This window comes from Neophocaena asiaeorientalis, unplaced genomic scaffold, assembly GCF_003031525.2.
Source record: "Neophocaena asiaeorientalis asiaeorientalis breed wild unplaced genomic scaffold, Neophocaena_asiaeorientalis_V1.1 scaffold540, whole genome shotgun sequence".
Classification (NCBI taxonomy): Eukaryota; Metazoa; Chordata; class Mammalia; order Artiodactyla; family Phocoenidae; genus Neophocaena; species Neophocaena asiaeorientalis.
In genome coordinates, this window is record NW_020172141.1 from 1,126,121 (window position 1) to 1,148,349 (window position 22,229).

General features: G+C 37.8%; 1 protein-coding gene across 1 annotated transcript in view; it reads left to right on the forward strand.

Moving 5' to 3' along the window:
* MAP2K4 (mitogen-activated protein kinase kinase 4) overlaps positions 1 to 22,229 on the forward strand; it is a 76,253-nt gene that overhangs the window by 49,632 nt on the left and 4,392 nt on the right. The window contains exons 5-9 of the mRNA XM_024752615.1: positions 2,156 to 2,275; positions 4,671 to 4,722; positions 7,613 to 7,740; positions 15,918 to 15,995; positions 18,384 to 18,532. Of these exons, the coding sequence (XP_024608383.1) occupies positions 2,156 to 2,275; positions 4,671 to 4,722; positions 7,613 to 7,740; positions 15,918 to 15,995; positions 18,384 to 18,532 (527 nt within the window). The remainder of the gene's footprint in view (positions 1 to 2,155; positions 2,276 to 4,670; positions 4,723 to 7,612; positions 7,741 to 15,917; positions 15,996 to 18,383; positions 18,533 to 22,229) is intronic.

Consider the following 22,229-nt stretch of genomic DNA (forward strand, 5'->3'; position numbering starts at 1 on the left):
TAACGCAGCTCATTGCTGTTGTCTATTCTCAGTTATGGCCAAAAGGAACTGCTAGAAGAAATACATTTACATTAGGTTATGTGCCTTAGAAACTACAAAGATTTCCCGCCCTGGAGCTAATTGCTCCTTTGTATCTGCCCGTCTCACCTCAGTTTACTTCTCACCTTTATTTCCCTTGTTCCCTTGTCTTTCCTTCTCTTTTGGTTGCTTTCCTATTTTTCCATCCTTTCCCCTTCTCCCCTAATTTTCTTAACTCTAGTTTTTAGCAGCTGCCAGGTGCTTTACTTTGTGCTTTACATATGTTAACTCATTTGATCTTTATCATATTCCATTGTAGATTGTGGGGCAATCCCATTTCATCCTTAGGAGTTAACGGGGCCCAAGCTTATATAAGTGGAGAGTGGGAGAGCCTGGATGAGTAAGTCAGGCCTTCACACTCTAATCATTGATTGTCCCACTTTGCTATATTACTGAAGTTAAGTTCCTTCCTTGCTGTTTTTCTAAGTAGGTGAGTTAAATGTGCTATCCTTTTCTCTAATTAAAAAATTCTAGTAAATCTATTGAGATGGTGTCTTTAGATTGAAATAAATTCAAGTGTGTGTTTTGGGTTAATAGTGTTAGTCGTTTACGAAGGTTATTCTGCAAGAGCACCCAGAAAAAGAGACCTAAGAAGAAAGATTGGAATAACTATAAGTGAAAGTTCACTTTGTCAGTTATGCTTTACAAATCAGCATTCTGTGAAGCCATGGAGCTACATGGATGTTGCAGCAGCTGGTTCTATTTTAAGAGTGGGATTATTCATCTCAGCAGTCATCACAGCATGTGCTGTCTCTACATATAAGTTAAATGTCCTTGCATTGGAGGTGTTGATAGGAGAAAGGAGTTATGTAAAGTGGATTCTGTTCATGGCTCTATCGCTAATTAGCAGTGCTGTTCTGAGCAAGCCATTTTACTTCACCGGGCATAGATCTCTCGTATGATCAATCCAAGTCAGACGTTAGGGGAAGGAGGTTAGTGGTAGAAAATCTCTAAGGATATAGCTGGATCCATAAATTAGAAACCATATGCAAAATTTTTTAAAGATAATTCTTGTCATGATCCCTGTAGCTCTTTTCACTCTCCCAAGGTACTTCGTATTCCTTGTTTATATGTGCACATACTTTTACAGCATTATAAACATGGAATCTGCTTATAGCCTGTGTTTTCTCATGCATACCTCATGAACTGTATAGTTTTCAAAATAATTTAATTTTAGGTAATCCTTTTAATAATGTACCATTTCATCTTGTGAGATAGTTGAGGTTTTTAGTTTGGTTTTGTTTTTTCTTTTTGTAATTTACGAGCTATTTGTTTAAGTTAGGTTCCCAGTCATGGGATGACTATCAAAGGGTATAGGCACTTTTATTTCTCTTGTTTTGTTGTCAGATTGCCTTCAAACTGGTTTAAAACACTCTACAATGCTGCCAATAGTTTTTGAATGATTTGATTTGATTATAGCCAGCATTTGTTCATTTAAGGAATGTTTATTGAGCACCTGTCGTGGTGGACTATATGTTATAATAGGGAAGATCAATGAAAACCATAATAAATAAGTAAATTATATTTTATATTAGAAGGTAATAAAGTCTCTACAGAGTAGAGCAGTTAAGGGGATGCTGAGAGGGGGATGACTTGCATTTTGAATTGGGCATTTTCAATGTCGGCCACTGAGAAGGTGGCATTTAAGCAAGGACTTTAGGCATTGGGCTTGCTTTATGTATTGTTTTTTTCTTTTTTACTAATTTAAGAAGTTTATATAGTTTCTCAAGATTCCTGTAGTCTATTTCCTTTGTTAGTGAGAATGAACAGTTTCCCACATATTTTCTGTTTCTCTATTTAATCATGGCAGAGTTTGAAAATTTTTATAAAAGTCCAAAGGTTTTCTGTGTAGGACTATGCCCATCCTTACAATTAAGAGTGGGGAAAATTGGGCTACTAAGTTTGTGTTTGAACATGAGGAGAATATTCTGTCCAGCACTTTAATAAGGAACAAAAATTTAAAAAAAAAAAAAGAAGAAGATTGCTTCTTCTCTCATTGTATTTCTATTTTAAGTAAAGGAAAGGTGGTACTTAATGTTAAGATGTATAAGAATAACCGATATTTGTTTTTTTATAGGGTGACTGTTGGATCTGTATGGAACTCATGTCTACCTCGTTTGATAAGTTTTACAAATATGTATATAGTGTATTAGATGATGTTATTCCAGAAGAAATTTTAGGCAAAATCACTTTAGCAGTAAGTACTTGGTTTTCAAATTGTTCCTTGTCTACATACTTACATAAAGATGCTACTGGAGTTTTGAATGCACACATCTGAATGCCCTTCACAGAATGTTACTGACCTTCCTGGAAAATCATTATAATAGGAAAAGAGACAAAAATCACTTCTGTGGGGTAATTAATACAACAAGTAGTAAGAACAATTTTCAAAATACTACATTGACACTTTCTATTATTGAAAAGTATGTATTGAAATCATACATTTCAATAATAAATACTACAGTATTCTTTCCATTAAAATCAGAGTGAACCATAATAGACTGTGCTGTAAATAAGGCTAGAAAAAGCAATTTTCTGTTCCTCTTTCCCTTGTTACTTTAACTGTATTTAAATAGGTTATATTATCACAGTTCCGCTTAAATTAGAATTGCAGCAGTCTCCTTGAAATCCCTTAATTGAAACTCTTTAGACTAAGTATATTTCCTGTGGTTTAAGATTTGGGCTATTCTGTCTAAACTACTTAAATTGTTGACTAGCAATTTCAGTAACCAGCATTACTACTAATTTGGTCAAATCACTTTTAGCATAGTACCAAAAAAGAAAAGAGGCACTGTTTTGCTTACGTGTTTATAGTTTTGAAAATGAATTAATGATCATTTTCTTTCTTGTTCTTTTAGCTAACAAAGGTCAGTCACAGTTTTTTCACAGAACGAAAAACAAATTTTTTTGATAAAGTTAGTACGTTTCTTAGAAACCCCTGAGTATCTGAACTAATGACATGACCTGGGTTAGTGGATGTGTAAACTAAATTTTATAGGAAGTTGTAAGATAGATATTCTGGTTGCATGAATTTCCTCTTTCTTCCCTGCATCCTCCACATCCAGTATAGTCTGCCTGGTAATTGTCAGTTTATCCTGTTTAATCATTAAGGGTCAGTGTTAAAATAAGTAGACAGTTTCTGAACTGTATTTTAGTTGTAAGAGATATGTGTGTGTATAACTGGGATTTAAAAAGGTTAAACTCTAGTCATAATCTTAAGATTAATAGGTCTCATGTTAATATTTTAAATTATTTACCTGAATTAATGCTCAATTTAAATGTTTTATGAGCTGTTAAGATATATACCCTTTCATATAATTTTATAAAGAAGCTGTCTAGTATAAACAAGTTTTACTAGAAACTTCTTCATTATTCAGACAGGTGTATGAAATTTTATGTTGATCACTTTAGTCATCTCTCTTCAGTATACCAAACCTAGCTTTATCTTGGAACTTTTTACTATTCATAGTAATTATAATGGAACAATAGTAGAATAATGATAATAGCCCATGGTTACTGAGTGTTTATTTGTGTCAGGCCAAGATCTCATGACATTTTATGTTCATAGCAGCTCTCAATGGTAAATAGTGTAACCCCCTTTTTATTTACAGATGACAAATCTAAAGCATGGAGAGGTTAAGTAATTAATTTGCTTTGAAATTCATAGATTTGTAAGTGTAAATGATTTAAGCCCCGGCAGTCTGATCCTAGAATCCAGCTGTTAACCACTGCATGACAGGATGATCGTGAAGTTGGAAAACATAGATAAAATTATTTTATCCTAAATTGCAATATATGTAATGTACACTAATAAATCATTTATTATATATTTGCCTGTGTTTCTAGACTTGGTGATCACCCTTTATACTAAGCGTAACATTTAAAATTACTTCGTGTTAAATCTCTTCTTGCTAATTAATAACCCCATGAACAAGCCTGGCTGTTCGAAGCATTGCGAGTTTGTGCTCTGCACCCAGCAGCTTGATGGCAGCGGAGACTTGACGTTTCTAATTGTAGGCCTGTGCTTCACTTCTCTTTTAGTTTGAGGTTGTAGAAATGTTAATTCAAGTCTCTGTTTCCTCTATTCTTGGAGAAATCTTTGATTTCCTGATCATGAGCAGTGATCAAACAACAGGATAAATTCTGGCTCTGCAAAAATTACTTTGCAGGCTCCACACCCAGTGAGGGTGAATGATTGTGAGAAACTGAGAATTTGGAAAAACTTATTAAATTAGGGTTGATAATGGAACCAGACTGTTGGACCTTTTTGTACTAAATATATCTGTTCCTAAAAAGTTCGATGGTATGAGAAAGATTATACAACTTTTTAATGACTTATTTAGAAAATTGTAAGTTACCTGTTTGTTTTTTTAGCTGTCAGGGAAGGGCGTGTAAAGGCAACTATGATTTCATATCTAAAATCATAATTTAGCATCTTCAGCTAACATAAAAAATGGACAGAATATTGAAATATTAAGCCCAAAAGAATGCAAAGAGCTACCCGAGCTGTTACTTTATGGTAAGCTATTGTGCTGTTTGATTAGAAGGAAATTGATTGTTTATCCCATCCGTCTCTGCTTTTTCCTCCCTAGACTGTGAAAGCACTAAACCACTTAAAAGAAAACTTGAAAATCATTCACAGAGGTGGGTATGAATTGTTTTTTTTTTAGACTGGAAATTAACATTTTTCCTTAATAGGAAAAAAAATTAAAAGTTACAGTGTATTGTATAACTTTTCCTAAAATACTTGTATTTTTAGCAAAACATACTATATGTACCCTAAAACTTTATTATTAATTTAGGATTTTTTTCCCTTTGGGATTCTATAAATTTCAGTCTAACTTATTAGAATGTTGGGGCTTAGTTGAAAAATAATTATTCATTTGCCTGATAGATAATTAATGTTTCTCTGTCTATACAAATAAGGCAGGAAGGTGAACCTGTGGACCGTCAAAGAAGGATCTGCAGGATAGCACCCTCGATCATTTTAAAGGCACGCTACTGTCCCTATCAAGTGTTTCTTCTTTACTTGGGAGGATATTTTTGTAAATTGAGAAAGATTCTTTAATTAGTATTTTACATTGAAATTCCTCTAAAGCATTTGTGTTTGTGAAAACAGTGATCTTGGCCTTATTTAGACACAGGTCCAAATTCAAACATTTGGTGTCTGTCTTTTGGGAGACAGTGGGATTCCTGAATTTAATTCAGCAAATAGTTTAAGTAGTTGCTCTGTCTTATTACTATGCCAGACTCGGGGTAGTGAGGCAGTGGCTTTGAAGAGGCACAGTTCTGTACCCTCAGTAAATCTGTAGTGGACAAACCCAAGGTGATACATGGCAGTGTGTGATTCAGCCTGACAACACAGGACAGAAAGGAAACAGTCGTATTCAGAGATGTGAAAAACCTTGAATTCTGAGGTTAAAGGGCTCTAAGGTTGTGATTAAAGAGATTAGTAATTAGGGCATTGATTTAAGTAATTTTTATTTGAGGTTGACCCTGAACGACTGCAATTGGTTAACCTTGAACATCAGAATATTTCATTTAATTTTGCCTGGCTTAATGCTTGTTAAAGATAATTTTGGCTAGCCTTCTTATTTTCTCTTTTGGCCTAAAATCATGTAGGATTAGGTCCCTAAACAAAATTATTTTGTTCCTCTTGTACTTCATCTTGTTCTTGTTTTGGATTTTTTTCCCTCCCTTTTTTTGTCTGTATTAGGTAATTATGGGAGTATTACCTTAGGGCATCTGACAATTACCTTAGGGATTCTCACCAATCACAGTAAAGCACTAAGACACTGCCCAAGGTTAAGTAAAAGGGAAAGGCTTCAAAAATAACTTTGATTTTCCTGTGACTAAGTAAAATGATGAATTTATAGCAGTCTTTTTTACCAGCTAGGATCAGGTAGCTTTTTTTTTTGCTGTAATTAGAGTGCTTTTGATTACAAGTAAGAGAAAATCCTGTTAACTGGCTTAAACTTCAAGGAAACTCATTATCTGTCGTAGTAAGTCCAAAGATAGGGTGGCTCCAACACGATGTGATTAAGGCTCAGGCTCCCTTCTCCTGGCTCTGCTCTCCTTAACATGTTGGCTCCATCCTCAGGGTAGTAACAACTAAAGCAGGTCCTGTGTCACACCTAGCATAACAGCCTCTTGAAGAAGAAGCTGTCTCTTCTTGTGTGGCTGTCTTAGCAGCAGGGAGCTCTTACTTACTTGTCTCTCACGTTTTCTCTTGTCTCCTTCATGCCCTTACCTAAACTAGTCCCTGGCAAGGAGCATGAGGCTACCCTGATAAGCTTAGACCAGTCAGGACCCCGTGTTTGGAGGTGCGGATAGATGTACACAGAGGAGGATGGATCTCAGTAAAATGAAAGTTCCATTAGAAAGGATGATGGCATGCTTAGGAGTGTATGTTTGATAGGCAGTCAGCCGTGTCAGTGGTGGTAAGCATTCTTTTCTGGATTTTTTTGAAGGTCCCCTTCTGAGTTACAGACAGATATTTTTGTATCCTATATTTATTTCTGTCCTTTTTATTCATGGAACCTTGACAGGGACAATTAAATGCCTCGAAGGATTGAGATAGGGACAGAGAATTAGTGAGCAAGGGCAGGGAGAATTGTCCAGCTAGCTGATTTGCACACACTGGCAGTGAGTGAGTTGATGGTGAGTGAGGAGGAGGTGATAACCTAGGGGCCAATGTGACAAGACTGTGTAAAACCTGGAGAACCAAATGGAAAGGATTCAGCTTTCTCAGGTGTGCGGGAAAGCACACACACTCTGAGAATGGTAAAAATGAATCTAGTTTCTCCAGGATGACTCTTAAAGAAGGTTGGTTGGGAGAAACTCGATGAAGCCATCTAAGATGAGAAAAATCTCTCTCAAGGAGAAATAATTAAGTGGATACATTTACTGAGTACTAACAATGTTCAGTTTCTGTAATAGGTGTTTTCACTTCCACAATCCTATAAGTTGGGAATTATTACTTATATTTTGTAGATGAGGGAATTGTGGTTGCTAAGTGAAAGTTCAGGAACTTGCCCCAGGTCACATTGTGAATATCAGGCCCAGGTCTTGAACCTTTGCTTTTTTGATCCCGAAGCTTGTGGTCTTTTAGATGTACTGGATTGGATACTTTCCTAAGTTAGATAAAGCTCTCCTTTAACTAAATTGTGAGTTTATAATTTGTATACTTTGCATTTAGTTGTATAATCTTTGACACGTATTGTAAAGTAGCTTAGTATACTCTTACAGATTAAATTCATCCTACATGTTTTGACTGTTAAGTAATGAATTTGAAACAAGTAAATGAGTATGTCTCTTGATGAAAACAAAACTTTATAGAATGCCTGAATTTAATATGAGGAGTTTTTTGATAATGAGTTTTTAGCATTCAGAAACTTTTTTTCATCTTAGCTATCTGAATTTTAAGGACTTGATTACTTATGTTTTCTAAGGTTTTTCAGTATTTTTCCTTGAAATACTTTAGAATATAGCTCGTTTGATTACTTGAACGTTGAGTGACATCTGTGTCTTGCAGATATCAAACCTTCCAATATTCTTCTGGATAGAAGTGGAAATATTAAACTCTGCGACTTTGGCATCAGTGGACAGCTTGTGGACTCCATTGCCAAGACAAGAGATGCTGGATGCAGGCCATACATGGCAGTAAGTGCAAAGGCCAAACCTTCTTGCTTGACATTCATTGCACAGAGAGCCTGTGCCCTTTGGTGCTCTACTACCAAGGGATCTGCTTTGGTCGTGCAGTTTCACCATACTAGAATATTCTCCTCTTCCACGAAGACCAAACTCAGTTCTAGCTCTTCTGTGAAACTTGGCGAAATCATCCCAGTGAACTCCTGTTTCATTGTCTTACCGTGTTCCTCTTGCCTGGCACTGAGCATTTATGGTCTTTTCTGATTACTATTTTTTCATTATATTCTAGTTAGTTCTCAGAAGGCCTCTTTTGTACCTCTAGACCCCCATATGCTGTCTTGACTGTAGGAGGTACTACAGTCAAGTAGTAGACATATTGATTGTATGTTTACAATCACTGTTACAATTGATTGTATGTTTACAATTGTAGTAGACATATTGATGATGTAAGTGGTGCTGTTTCTGGTTAGAGAAGAATAGGAAGCCGAATTCCTCATAGAACTCAGTATGTCTCATAGCATGTTCAGAGGTAAGAGAAACTCACTGACACGTGCAAGGTAGAGGCATTAGTTATTTCTCAACCTGGAGTGTCATAATACCTGCTGATGCATAGGAAAGCTACTTATACTGATATGTTTATTTTGTAACCAGCCAAAATACTGATCTACCTCTTTTTTTAAAAAATTAATTTATTTTTGACTGCGTTGGGTCTTCGTTGCTGCTCATGGGCTTCCTCTAGTTGCGGCAAGCGGGGGCTGCTCTTCGTTGCGGTGTGCGGGCTTACCATTACAGTGGCTTCTCTTGTTGCGGAGCATGCGCTTTAGGTGCGCGGACTTCAGTAGTTGTGGCGCACGAGCTTAGTTGCTCCTCGGCATGTGGGATCTTCCCAGAACCAGGGCTTGAACCCGTGTCCACTGCGTTGGCAGGCAGATTCTTAACCACTGCGCCACCAGGGAAGTCCCTACCTCTTTTTTGAATAGGTTTCAGATGGCACTCAAGGTACCATTCTGCAGGTAACTTTTGCCTTAGCATTCCTCATATTTATTGATCTTTCTCATATGTATCTACCTACCTACCTACCTACCTATAATCATGTATATTTTGTTACTTTTCTCATGTTTATTTTTGTTGCTTTGCCTAGAACTGTATCAATGTTGAATGACAGTATTGATGGTAGGATTCTTATGCTGCTTGACTTGAAAGCAAATGTCTTTTTCTGGTTTACTAAGTGTATGTGTATATATCTGTGTGTGAGAATGTGTGTGTGAGAGAGAGAATAAGAATGAATCAGAAATGGCTATTAAATTTTATTAAATGCCTTTTTGGCATCGTTCAGTGTATGATAAAATGTTTCTGTGCAGCTGTTGATATGACACATCATAGTAACATATATTTCCTGTGGTTGAACCGTTCTGGCATTCCAGAAATAATCCCTACATGGTTCATAGTTTATATGTTTAATATATTTTTACATGTGCTTTATTAATATTTATGATTGCTACATAAAAATGTTTGAGATTGGTTTATAGTGTACATTGTAAAGGTTTTAGATGGGTTATGCAAGTTTTAAAAATCAAATTGGGAAAATTTTCATCTTATTTTATTCATACAGTAAAAAAGTATTGATCACCTAGTAATCAAAAACATAACTTTGGCCTCCTTGAGCTCAGAAAATTTTCCCCAGAGCTCAGAACAGTTGTGATAGTATAGTTTTCTGTTCTTTGAGGTTGAAATCCATCTTGGCCAGGAGTCTTTGGGGAAAGATACATAATTCTTTTTTTGTTCTAAGATTTTTTTTTTTATGTGGACCATTTTTAAAGTCTTTATTGAATTTGTTACAATATTGCTTCTGTTTTCTGTTCTGGGTGTTTGGCTGTGAGGCATGTGGGATCTTAGCTCCCTGACCAGGGATCGAACCCGCACCCCCACTGCATTGGAAGGTGAAGTCTTAACCACTGGACCGTCAGGGAAGTCCCCATAATTCTTTGAAAACTGTGAAATTTTACTGTTTCCTTAGCATCACACATATGCGTGGGTGGGTGTGCGTGTGCATGTGTATACATACACATGCTTTCCTTTTCTTAGTTGTTTTAAATGTTGGGTGTAAGAACTGTTTCCTGCAGTGTTTTAAGTACCAATTATGTGGTAGTTTTAAAATCTGTCCAGTCTCTTTAATACACCTCCCTTCAAAAGGCGGTGGCTATGTACAGCCTTGAGTGTGGACTGGACTTAGGCACTCACTTCTCATGAGTAGCATGTGGCAGAAATGACAGCGCATCCCTCTGAGAGTAGGTCAGAGGGAGGCGTGTGGCTTCTTTCTTGTTTTCTTTCTTGGATTGCTCACTCTGGGGGAGGCCAGCTGCCATGTTGTGAAGACACTCAGGCAGCTTTACAGAGAGACTCACGTGGTGAGGAACAGAGGCTTCCTGCGGTACTGTGTGAGTGAGCTTGGTGACGAGACCTCCTGCCCCAGTGAGGCCGACAGCCCTGGCTGACATCTCAGTTGAAGTCTCATGAGAGACCCTGAGTCATAACCACCAACAAAAATGCTCCCTGAAGCCTGACTCACAGAAACCTGAAATAATAAATGTCTGTTGGTGTCAGCTGTTAAGTTTTGTGGTGCTTTGTTACACAAATAGCTAACCGGTACAAAGTGATTCATGTTAATCTTTTTACTTACTACTTGCTTTCAAAGCATTTTAGTCCGTACGTTTCTGCCTTTTGGGACATATTAAAATTCTTCTTTTAGCATGATAAATGGTCAATTAAAAAATGAAATATTGGAAAGGGTCTGTTCTGTATTATAATTATATTCAGCACTTTTTTCTTAACTGTTTATTTATTTTTAAAATTTTTTGGTGGGGGGCTGTGTTGGGTCTTAGTTGCTGCGCACCGGCTTTCTCTAGCTGCGATGAGCAGCGGGGGCTACTCTTCGTTGTGGTACGTGGGCCTCTCATCACTGTGGCTTCTCTTGTTGCAGAGCACGGGTTCCAGGCATGTGGGCTTCAGTAGTTGCAGCACATGGGCTCGGTAGTTGTGGCTTGTGGGCTCTAGAGCGTGGGCTCAGTAGTTGTGATGCACCGGCTTAGCTGCTCTGCGGCGTGTAGGTTCTTCCTGGACCAGGGCTCGAACCCATGTCCCCCGCATAGGCAGGCGGATTCTCAACCACTGCACCACCAGGGAGGTCCCTGTTCAGCACTTTTTTGCCATTTTAATCTAAAAAAATAGAGGAGTTCAAAATTTGAAAACATAGAGATTGTCAATTTCTCCTTATTCCTTGGTTTTTATTTTGTATACTTTAATACAAAGTAACTTGAGTTGTGTATTTATTATAAATTATATGTTTTGGATATAAAATTGTTTTATCTACTACTTTTTTGCTGTTTTTGTTAATATTATACAACCTATTCTCTAAGTTGATATTTTCCTCTTGTAGTTAATTTTAAAAAGCTTTTTGTTTTTCAGATCCATACTTCTGACTTAGATTTAGGATACAGGGTCTTAAATTAGTTTCATGGATCTTAAATCTCCACTCCTCAAAGAATACTTTTCAAAATATTAAAAATATTACATGTACAAATAAAGAACGAACATGTGTCAAAAATATATTTAACTCATTAATGAGAAAACTGGACAGACAGGTTAGTGAAACTGGCTCATAGAACATTTGCATAATTCTGTATTTATAGTCACTAAAGAAGGAATATTGCAACAAGATGGCTAATCAAAATATAAATTTGCTAATTATCTCCAGGTCAATAAAATAATAACTTTTGGGGTTGTTGGACAGAAATCATTTGCATCCCTACCTGACAGAAATCTGCAGGTTATTGTGTAACTTAAGTGTCTGGGCCCTAATGAAACAAGTACACTTACACAGTCCTCGGGCAGCCTTGCTGGTGCTCCACTGTGACACTGAAAGGAAACGGAATCCTTTTTTGGATTTATTTCCCGGTGTTGGATAAGTTTTTCTAACACACAAATGATAGACATTATAGCTGTTTGTGACATAAACATACAGCAGTTTTAGAATGACATTAGCGCTGTAACCACGAATAATAGGTGCCCATTTTAAGCATACAATTTGAATTTTGACAAATGTATTTAGTCATATAATCACCACATCAGTCAAGATATAAAATATGTCTCATATTTTATAGGATCATGGGTCCTGTTTTCTGTCACTGTCGGTTAGGTTTGCTTTTCCTCAAGTTCTTTAGAAATGCCATCCTACAGTCTGTGCTTGTTTGTGTGTGCTTTCTTTTGAAGATGTATCGATGCTGTCCGTGTGTATTTGTCGTTCAGTCTTTTTATTGCAGAGAAGTTGTTATTGTATCAGTAGACCACGATTTATTTATCCATTCCGCTGTATCTTGTCATTGCTGAGTTTTTTAGTACCTGTTATGTGTATTAGTCATTCAGTCTTTTTATTGCAGAGAAGTTGTGCATTGTATCAGTAGACCACAATTTATTTGTCCATTCCACTGTGCGTATCTTGACGTTGCTGAGTCTTTTAGTACCTGTTATGTTTCTCCATTGATTTAGATCTTCTTGCTGTCTCTCAGTGATGTTTTATAGTTTTCAGTGTGGATCTCTTGCGTACCTTTTGAATTTATTCCTGAGAAATTCATGTTTTTTGATGCTAATATTGTAAACGGGATTTTTAACTTTTTCCCAATATTTTGCTATTATTATAGAGAAATAGAGCTGGTTTGCACATTTTGACATTGTGTCCTATGATCTTGCTGGTTTCACCATTAATTTTAGTAGGGATTTTCTAACTAAACAGTAGTAGAAATCCAAATGTTTGTGAGTAAAAGCCGTGCTTTTCCCCCCTTACCTTTTTGTACTGGCTGGGAACTCCAATATAATGCTGAATAGAAGCAGTGTCTTGTTTCCAGTATTAATTAGGAAGGACGTGTTCTGTATTCCACCACTAAATATGATGTTAGCTGTAGGTTATTTTACATACATTTTATGAAATAAGAGGTTTCCTTCTCAGTATGCTAACAGTTGTTGAATTTTATCAGATTCTAATCCTACATCTGTTGAGATGATCGTATGACTTTTAAAATCATTCTATAAATATGGTACATTACATTGATTTTCAAGTATTAAGCCCATATTATCTTCCTGTGATATACCCCACTTGATTATGATATATTACCACTTCATATGTTGCTAGATTAGATTTGCTCATATTTTAACAATTTTTGTGTCTGCATTTATGAGGGATATTAATTGTCTTGTAATGTTTTGGTCAGGTTTTCATAAATGGCTATGCTGGCTTCATAAAATGGGTTGAGAGGAATACCCTCCTTTTCTGTGTTTTGAGAATAATTTGAGTAAGACTGGTGTTATTTCTCCCTTGCATGTTTGAAAGAGTTCACCAGTAAACTTACCTGGGTCTGGACTTTGTGGAAAGGTCTTTAATAACAGATTCATTTAAAAATTAAAAAAGTTTTGCAGTTATTCAGATTTCTGCATTATTTTTGTAGGTTTTCATTTTCAAAGAATGTCTATTTCATCTGTTTCTGTAAGATCAATAGTAATATCCCCTCTTTCATTCTGACTTTAATAATTTGAGTCTTCCCTCTCTTTCTCTTGATCAGTGTAACTAGAAGTTTGCCAATTTTGCTAATCTTTCCAAAGAATCAACTTCTGCTTTTGACATTTTGTATTGATTTTTGTTTGCTTGTTTTCACTTACTTTTGCTTTACATTTTTTTTTTTTTTTTTTTGCGGTATGTGGGCCTCTCACTGCTGTGGCCTCTCCCGCTGCGGAGCACAGGCTCCGGACGCGCAGGCTCAGCGGCCATGGCTCACGGGCCCAGTCGCTCCGCGGCACGTGGGACCCTCCCGGACCGGGGCACGAACCCGGGTCCCCTGCATCTGCAAGCGGACTCTCAACCACTGCGCCACCAGGGAAGCCCTGCTTTACGTTTTATTACTCCCTTCCTTCTCCTTGCTTTGAGTCTAGTTTGCTCTTTTTCTGTTTCCTTAAAGCTGTCAAGTTAGGCTGTTGATTTGCAATCTGTCTTCTCTTCTAATATATGCAATTACTGCCGTAAGTCTCCCTCTGAGTAGTGCTTTCACTGCTTCCCACAAACTTCGGGTAATTTCATTTTGGTGATTTCACTTTCATTGAACTTGAACATGAGTACTGTGAAATAATTTCAGTAAATAATTTCATTGATTACTTCATTTTGTAACTTCATTTTATTAATATTTAGTTCAGAATATTTTTAAACTTTTTCTTGAGACTTCTTCTGTGATCCGTGTGTTATTTAGAAGTGTGTTCTGTTTTTAATTTTTTCTTGGACTGTGGTTGCTTTACAATGTTGTGTTAGCCTCCACTGCACAGCAAAATGAATCAGCCATACACGTACAGAGATCCCCTCCCTTTTGGACTTCCCTCCCATGTAGGTCGCCACAGTGCATTAGGTAGAGTTCCCTGTGCTATATAGTGTGTTCCCATCAGGTGTCTATTTTATACATAGCATCAGTAATGTATATGTGTCGATCCCATTCTCCCAATTCCTCCCCACCCCACCCCTTTCCCCCTTGGTATCCATACATTTGTGATCCATGTGTTATTTAGAAGTGTGTTGTTTAATCTCCAAATATTTGGGGATTTTTTAGATATCTTTCTATTATTGATTTCTAATATAATTATTTTGTGGTCTAAGAACATGCCTTGCATGATTTCACTTTTTAAACATAAAGTGCGTTTTATGGCCCAGATCATGGTTTATATTAGTGAATGTTCCATGTGAGCTGGAGAAGAATGTGTATTCTGCTGTTGTTGGATGGAGTATTTTCTCTCTTGGTTGACTATCTGGGATTTTTATGTAATGTGTATCTTATCAGGTAAATAAGTATATTTATATCTAAAAGTAAAAGTGAAGAGCTTCCAATGAATATTTATGCAACACAGTACACATATTCAAAACAAAATGCATAGGTCTCCAAAGTAATTGTTGCTGACAGGCAGAGAGCATAACACAGTGACCATTATGCTTCTCTGGACGTTTCTTTCAACAGCAGTTACTGTCAGCCTTAGCTAAGGATCCATTGTCAGCTCTGTGCTACTGATACCCTCTCTCTCTTTTCTTTTCCATTCCTGGCACGCTATGTAAATAATGGTCCCTTATTTCAAGGAAATGTAAAAATGCTCCCTTCATAGAAATTACTAAAAATGATTTTTGCTGTTTTTATGATAGGATAATATATTATGATACTGGCAATGCCTTAATTTGGTTAACAATTAGACTAATTGACAAATATCTTTAAAGATATAGATGTAAATCTATATCTTTTTTAAAAATTTTATTTATTTTTGGCTGCCTTGGGTCTTCGTTGCTGTGTGCAGGCGTTCTCTAGTTGTGGCGAGCGGGGCTACTCCTCGTTGCAGTGCGCGGGCTTCTCACTGCGGTGGCTTCTCTTGTTGCGGAGCACGGGCTCTAGACGCATGGGCTTCAGTAGTTGTGGCACATGGGCTCAGTAGTTGTGGCTCGTAGGCTCTAGAGCACAGGCTCACTAGTTGTGGCTCATGGGCTTAGTTGCTCCATGGCATGTGGGATCTTCCCAGACCAGGGCTTGAACCCATTTGCCTTGCATTGGCAGATGGATTCTTAATTACTGCACCACCAGGGAAGTTCTGTAAATCTATATCTTTAAAGGTATAGATATTTAGCTTTATGATAAAGAGTGAGTGGAGCAATTATAATAAAGTTAGCTCATACTTGCTTTTGTGTCTCAAATATACTGTGGTATGTCCTTATTCACTGAAGCAAAAAGTGATAAGATTCTAAAACTTAGTCTTTTTTTTTTTCCTTCTTTTTACCATTACTTGCTACTAATCTGGCCCTGTAATTCTTTATGTTTTTCCTTTTTCCTCCCCTTTTCTCCCTCTGTCTGTTCTCAGCTTCAGTTTTGTAAACTCTTGTGCATCCTTAGGGGGAAAAATTAGGCTTGTATTCCCTTTATGGAGGAAGCCGTTGAGTTGGGTCTTTCCTTGCTGTTCGTTTTCAGTATAATATTGGCTTCCTATTACTCCCAGTCTGGCCCTAGACATGGATTCCTCTAGGAGTGTGCTGGTGTTCTGGCTGCCTACCCAGCTCCTGCTTCCATTACTTGCTCCTGGAGGGTGTGTGTAATGAATGACTGTGATTTCTCTTTGTGTTTTAGCCTGAAAGAATAGACCCAAGTGCGTCACGACAAGGATATGACGTCCGCTCTGATGTCTGGAGTTTGGGGATCACATTGGTATGTTCGTGTTCACTCAACCTTGTCGTTGTCGTGTTATAAGACATTTAGAGATAAAAGAAAATTTAACCATAACCAGTCTTTCACCACTCATAAGAACATATCCGGTCTCTTCTAGTCTTTGATTTTGTATACCTATTTCTCCCTGCCCCCCCAAGTGTAGAAAAACAAGTTTTTATCTTAAAACTCAAGCTAGAGTTGATTATTTCCCTTGTGCTTTTGTGAAGTGCCTAGGGCTCTTTAATGTAGTGGCCCTGGATCTCTTGGCCACGGATACTAGGAGTCAGAACTGCGCTCAGAGCAGGAACAGGGAGGCCAGCTCACCTGCGGTCGGTGCAGCAGTGCAGCTGCGTCCCCATCTCAAGCAGGAGTCATATGTCCAGTAATACTGTGGACAGTGTGTGTATTAGGTGCACATACTTATATGTATGAAGGTAGTTATATACTACTTGGAATCTTCTATTCACCGAATAGAAAAGTCACACATGCTGAAAGTAATTCCATTGTTGAAGGACAAGAACCACCGCGGTGACAATTCTCAATGAAAGTTCTACCTTAGAACAACACTGAGCGAGAATAGTAAGAAGACTACTTAGTTTGTAACTAACAAGCACGATGAAATAAACTATCTCACCTGTGGACTGTATTGAAATTTTGGTTCTATTTTAAAAACAGATTTATTTGCTGATTTCCTTATTACCAACATTTGTTTTGAAGTTTTAGATTTATTTTCTTGTGCTTGCTGTTTTACCAGGGCTGAATGGCATTTTTCTGATCTCAGAGCAGCTTCTTCCACATTGGATGTGAATTTTCCATCAGTATAGGTGGGGCTGTGTCCTGTTTGGTAGGCAACCCAAAACGTTTCCTCCCGTCTTAGTAAGACCCCAGAGCCCCGAGACACCAGGTTCAGAGCAGTGAACTTTTCCTGTAGCTTGTTAAATAATCTCCATTTGTTTATTGGCATTATATGGTACTAAGATCCTCTTCCTGAGGATCACACACCCTTGTGAGTGTCCTTGGTGAGTCACTGTGCCACACCTAATGAATTCTCCGTCTAGAGACATGAAGGCTGACAGCTCAGCTCTGCACAAGACTCCATCTGGTTTCCCTTGTGAGCAGACATGGGAGACACCTCGTGGAGTCTTTTCTCAGCGTGAAGCCACTAACCAAAGGGGATTCCTTCCCAGTTAGTCAGGAGAGAACACAGAACTTGGGAATCTTAGGTCTGGTGACTGGAGCAAGACTTATAGCTACCAACTGAGACAACTGTTTGCATGTAAGAGGTAGTCACGACTCAGAAATACCTATCTATGTCCAAGCCAGTTATGCTTAAAAAGCAAGTTTTTACTTTATTGTAAAAACAAAATTTTGTTCTGTGAAAGGTTTTAACATAGGAATTTTTTAAGCAATTTCCTTTAGTACCTCTGGCTAAACTTTGTTTAAAAGCAAGGCGTTCAGTACTTATAATTGCTTTTTAATTTTTCATAGAGACATTATTTTCATATAATATTTTTAAAATTATGAGATGTGTGAAATTAACTCCTAAGATCCTAAGTCTTTCACCTTATGATGTTGTATCCTACTGTTTCCTTCTCTTATCAAAACCTGTTCTCAGGAATGAATCTAATGAAGCAATTCCCATTGCTGTGAGTAATCAAGGACGTTTACTTCTTCCCAAGTGTTTGTATTTTTATCAAAAAGAAACCTCAGCCAAAGGAGTGGATTTGCGCGTGTGTGTGCGTGCCCACCTGCCTGCTTTCCCTGTACAGGCGCAGGTGCAAGTCGAGACGGTGCTGAGCTGCAGGAGGCCTCTTCTGGGGAAGAAGGCCCTCCCATACCAGCTTCCTGTCGGAGGACGGCTTTATGATTGCTTGCTCGCCTTCCTTTCATTGTGCAAACTGGTACTTTAATATTTGACTAAACTGACAAAGTCAAATCTCAGTGGAAGAAGCTCCAAAACCATCTTCCCAGATAGTGCTCTGTCTGTCATGTGCCATCTCTGATAAGTTTGGGGTCGCCTGTCAGTGCACGTAAAACGGGGTTCATTTAGGCCATGCTGCAGACTTAAACCTAGTTCTTGGAAAAAGCACAGTTTCTAGGTTTCCATTGTCCTCAGAACAGAGTGGGAGAAAGATGAGAATACAGTTCACAAACATGTTTGACCTGTGGCAGATATGGACATACTATCTTGATTTCTAAATAGCCCTTCCACTTAGCCATAATTCTGAGGATTGCACCTCAACCTGATCTTGATTTGAGTCAAGACTTTTTCAAGAGTTTTGCTTGGAGTTCAGATTTACAATGTGGCCTTTCCAGTGAGGAGTAATAAGTACTGGATTAATAAGTAATGCCCAGTGTATTTTGCTTTTTCCTCTGTGTTCTCTTTAGTACGAATTGGCCACAGGCCGATTTCCTTATCCAAAGTGGAATAGTGTGTTTGATCAACTAACACAAGTTGTGAAAGGAGACCCACCACAGTTGAGTAATTCTGAGGAAAGGGAATTTTCCCCAAGTTTCATCAACTTTGTCAACTTGTGGTGAGTATTTGATTTATGAATGCTCAGAGATATACGGTGAGAGGACAGTGAGGTGATTACTTAATCTTAGCAACACTGGTACTTTATACTGGGGAAGGGGAGCCTGCTTCATATCGCTCTGTCTTCTCAGCTGGGACTCTGGATCACTGTGGCTACATGGAAGGCTCCAGCTAGCCTGGAGAGGCATCACTCTCTTATTCTGCTACTCAGGTACTGATGAAAAACAGATGTGGGTGGTGGAGAAGCTGCTGCCTCCAGATTTCTAGTACCTTGTACAAGAAATACAGCCTAGGTGAGATTGATCATCTTATTCTGATGTGGTTCTAACAATGAAATTGTACGAGAATCACTTGGAAGCTTTTACTAAGTTAAGATCCTGCCAGACTTTCAGGGGTGGCTCTCTGCTCTGACCTGACACGTAACCCAGCTGGGTGTATGTAGTAGTGTCAGGCCCAAAGCTCAGTTGGTAGAACCATATACTGCCTCACAGAGACCTTATTCCAAGGAACCTTATTCCAATAAGTTTCCTTATTCTAGGAACCCCACACCTGATATTGTTCACTCCCCTTTTTACAGGTGTGTATGTGTTTGTAGCATGTAAGAATAAATATACACTGATATGGCAACAGGACAGTCGTGCCTTGTTATCTAAATTTTAAATAAAACCTGTTTTGTTATCATTTGGATATTTTTGATAATTATTCGGTTTATCCAACATGATTTAAAAGTAAGATATATTTATGAGCAAAAAGCCAGAGCATTTCGTATATTTTCGTTCTTGAAAATGCTTTTCTTTTTCTTAATTTTTTCTTTCCAGGAATGCTGTTTCTCTCTACTCTTTTAGGTCCTATAAGACTAAGACTTAATGTTTCACGGTCTAGCATTGCCCTCTTTTTGAATATGTAGAAAACATTTGTTTGGCTCCAGTTTTCAAGTCCCTTTCATCTTCTCTAACCAAATTCTACTTTTGTGTTGGTTTTCAGAGGGGAGAAGAATACCTCAAGATTTTTAGATAGAAGAGGGCCATAAGGATGACGCAAATTGGCTGCTTTTTCCTTTTAAAAAACCATCTACTTTTACCAATTTGCACACATATATACAGTATATAATTGCAAAATGTGATCATTTTATATATTCCACTTTAATGAAATATTTGGTTAAAAGAATCTGTGTGAGTCATAGAGCATAATGTCTAAAATAATCACCTGGGAACACTGCACCAGGATTGCTTTCTTCTTAATTCCTGATCTCTGTTGGTTTTGTTATATATATATATATATATATTTATTTATTTATTTATTTATATTTACTTTTTATTTCTGTGTCCCGTGGTGCAAGTTCTCTCCCATAAATAATGGTTATAGACTTGAATCTCGCGTTGTTTTCCCTGAGTAGGTACGTAGTTCCATCTCATTCCAGATCATTAAGGTCTGCGGTTGAAGTATTATCTGTTTTTGTGATATGCTCGTATCAGCTCTCCACATTTGTCCATTCTCCCTTCTTCTATCCCTGAGCATTTTCTAGTATCTAACCTGGATCATTCGGATTCCTATTTGGTTTCCTCATAATCCAATATCACCTTGTTCCAAGCCATTTTCCTTCTTTTTGTCACAGCTGTATTTTTTTATGATGCATGTCTATCCAATCATTACTTCTTGTTGAAAACTTGTTTAGAACGTGCGTTCTTAGTGGAGTGCTGTCACCCCCAAGGAACAAAAATTTGTTCTGGAGAGCCAGAAAATCTTGCATAGTATAATGGTTTGTAGCAGATATGCAGTATTTAACTTTCATGGGAAGGGAGGGTAATAATGAAAAAATGATGAAGAAGCATAAAGTCTAATGCTAAGAAAAGCAACAAATGAAAACCTACTATATAGCTCAAGGAACTCTACCCAGCGCTCTGTGGTGACCTAAATGGGAAGGAAATCCAAAAAAGAGGGCATAAATATATACATATAGCTGGTTTACTTTGCTGTACAGTAGAAACTAACACAACATTATAAAGCAACTATACTCCAATAAAAATTAATTTAAAATAAAAAGAAAGAAAAGCAACAGACTAGAACATAAAGCTGCTTTTAATGGAGATGAGATTATGGAATAGTCTAAAATACACTTAAAATAAGTATATTTAAGATGCCCAAGGAAGTAAAGGTGTAAGTTTCATTAAAACTGAGGAAGAAGTAAACAGAAATGAAACAGTTAGCTATGAAAACTAATTAATTAGAAGGCTTGGGAATGAAAAAACATAGCTATTGATACAAAGATACAACAGATGTGATGTACTCTGGACTGAAAACACTTGAAGACAGAGTTGGGGAACTGGAAGATGGACTTGAAGGGTTTCCCCAGCATGATGTAGACTAATATGTATGAAAGAAAATAGTTAAAAATCAGTGAGAAGAGAATGAGTAATTCTAAGATGTATATAATGGAAATGAAAAACAGCTCTGAAAGTGAAGAAGCAATATTTAAGGAGATAATAGTGGAAAAGATTTGAGAGTTGATCTAGGATAGGTGCTCGGATTTCAGTTAAAGTCTCTGTATCACGTAGGATAAATAAAGGTAAATTTATATGAAAATTCACTGAAGCAAAATTGCAAAACAATGATAAAGTAAGAGTTGGCAGGAAGAGAACTTAGAGTACCTGCAAGAATGAATGAATCAGACTGACAGCAGACTCGTCATCAGCAACACTAGTTGCCAGAAAACAGTGGAGTCATAGCTCCAGAGTGCCGAGGAAAAATAATTGTCAACCTTATCCTAAAGTTTTATACATGGGCACTCAATTATCATTCAAAATAAGGAGGAAGTATAGATTTTTTTTTTTTTCCAGGAAGGGAAAGCCTAAGAGTTTACCATTCATAGATGGTTTTGAAAAGATATATTTGACCAAGAAGAAAAGTAAGCCCAGCAAAAGGGTGTTGCAGGTTGGTTCCCTGGAAAGCAGGCTTTGGGGACAGTAAAAAGTGTACAGGAAGTTGGTTAAGTAGTAGGTAGTGATCTTTGGATCAACAGACAGCAAAGGGAGGGAAAGCAAAGGGAGGGAAAGCAGGGCTAGGCAGCAAGGGGAGTTGGGCTGCAATGCAGCCTCAGCCAAAGCCTCCACCAGCCCTGTAGGAAGCTGTGAAGCTGGGCTGGCCCTCCAAGGTTGACTCGTATGGGAGGAGGGTCTTGGACTTTTATGCCCCTTTGTGGATCAGTCATTAGATACAGGCTGGCGCCAGAAGGCCAAGGTGGCTGTCTTCAACTGATGCCATCCCTTAGAAGCCACAGCCGAGGGCTGCCTGCTGGCAGCCCTCCCGGCAGCGGAAGGGTAAGTCCTTCATTCCTAAAGAAGGCATCCGTGTAGCACGGTGAGGCGTCCACTACAGAAGGTGCAGCTGTGAAGAACAGCACTGAGTTTAGATATAGGGGACCTGTATTGCCCAGATTCATGTCTGGTACTAAAAATGTGAATGTAATTGAGGTTGGAGGAGAGTGGTGATTAAGGTACGGTCCAAGATAGATCAGGAAAATGCAAACAAAATGAAAGCACTTCTGGCGCATTAATTAGACAGGGTAGAATTCAAGGGGGAAATGTCAGGAGGGCAGAGGTGTTTAATATATCAATATAGTCCTTATGAAGTTGTACTACTGTAAACTTTTGGAACAAAGAACACAGAACTAAGATACAGAGTGCCAAAATGTTTTAGTT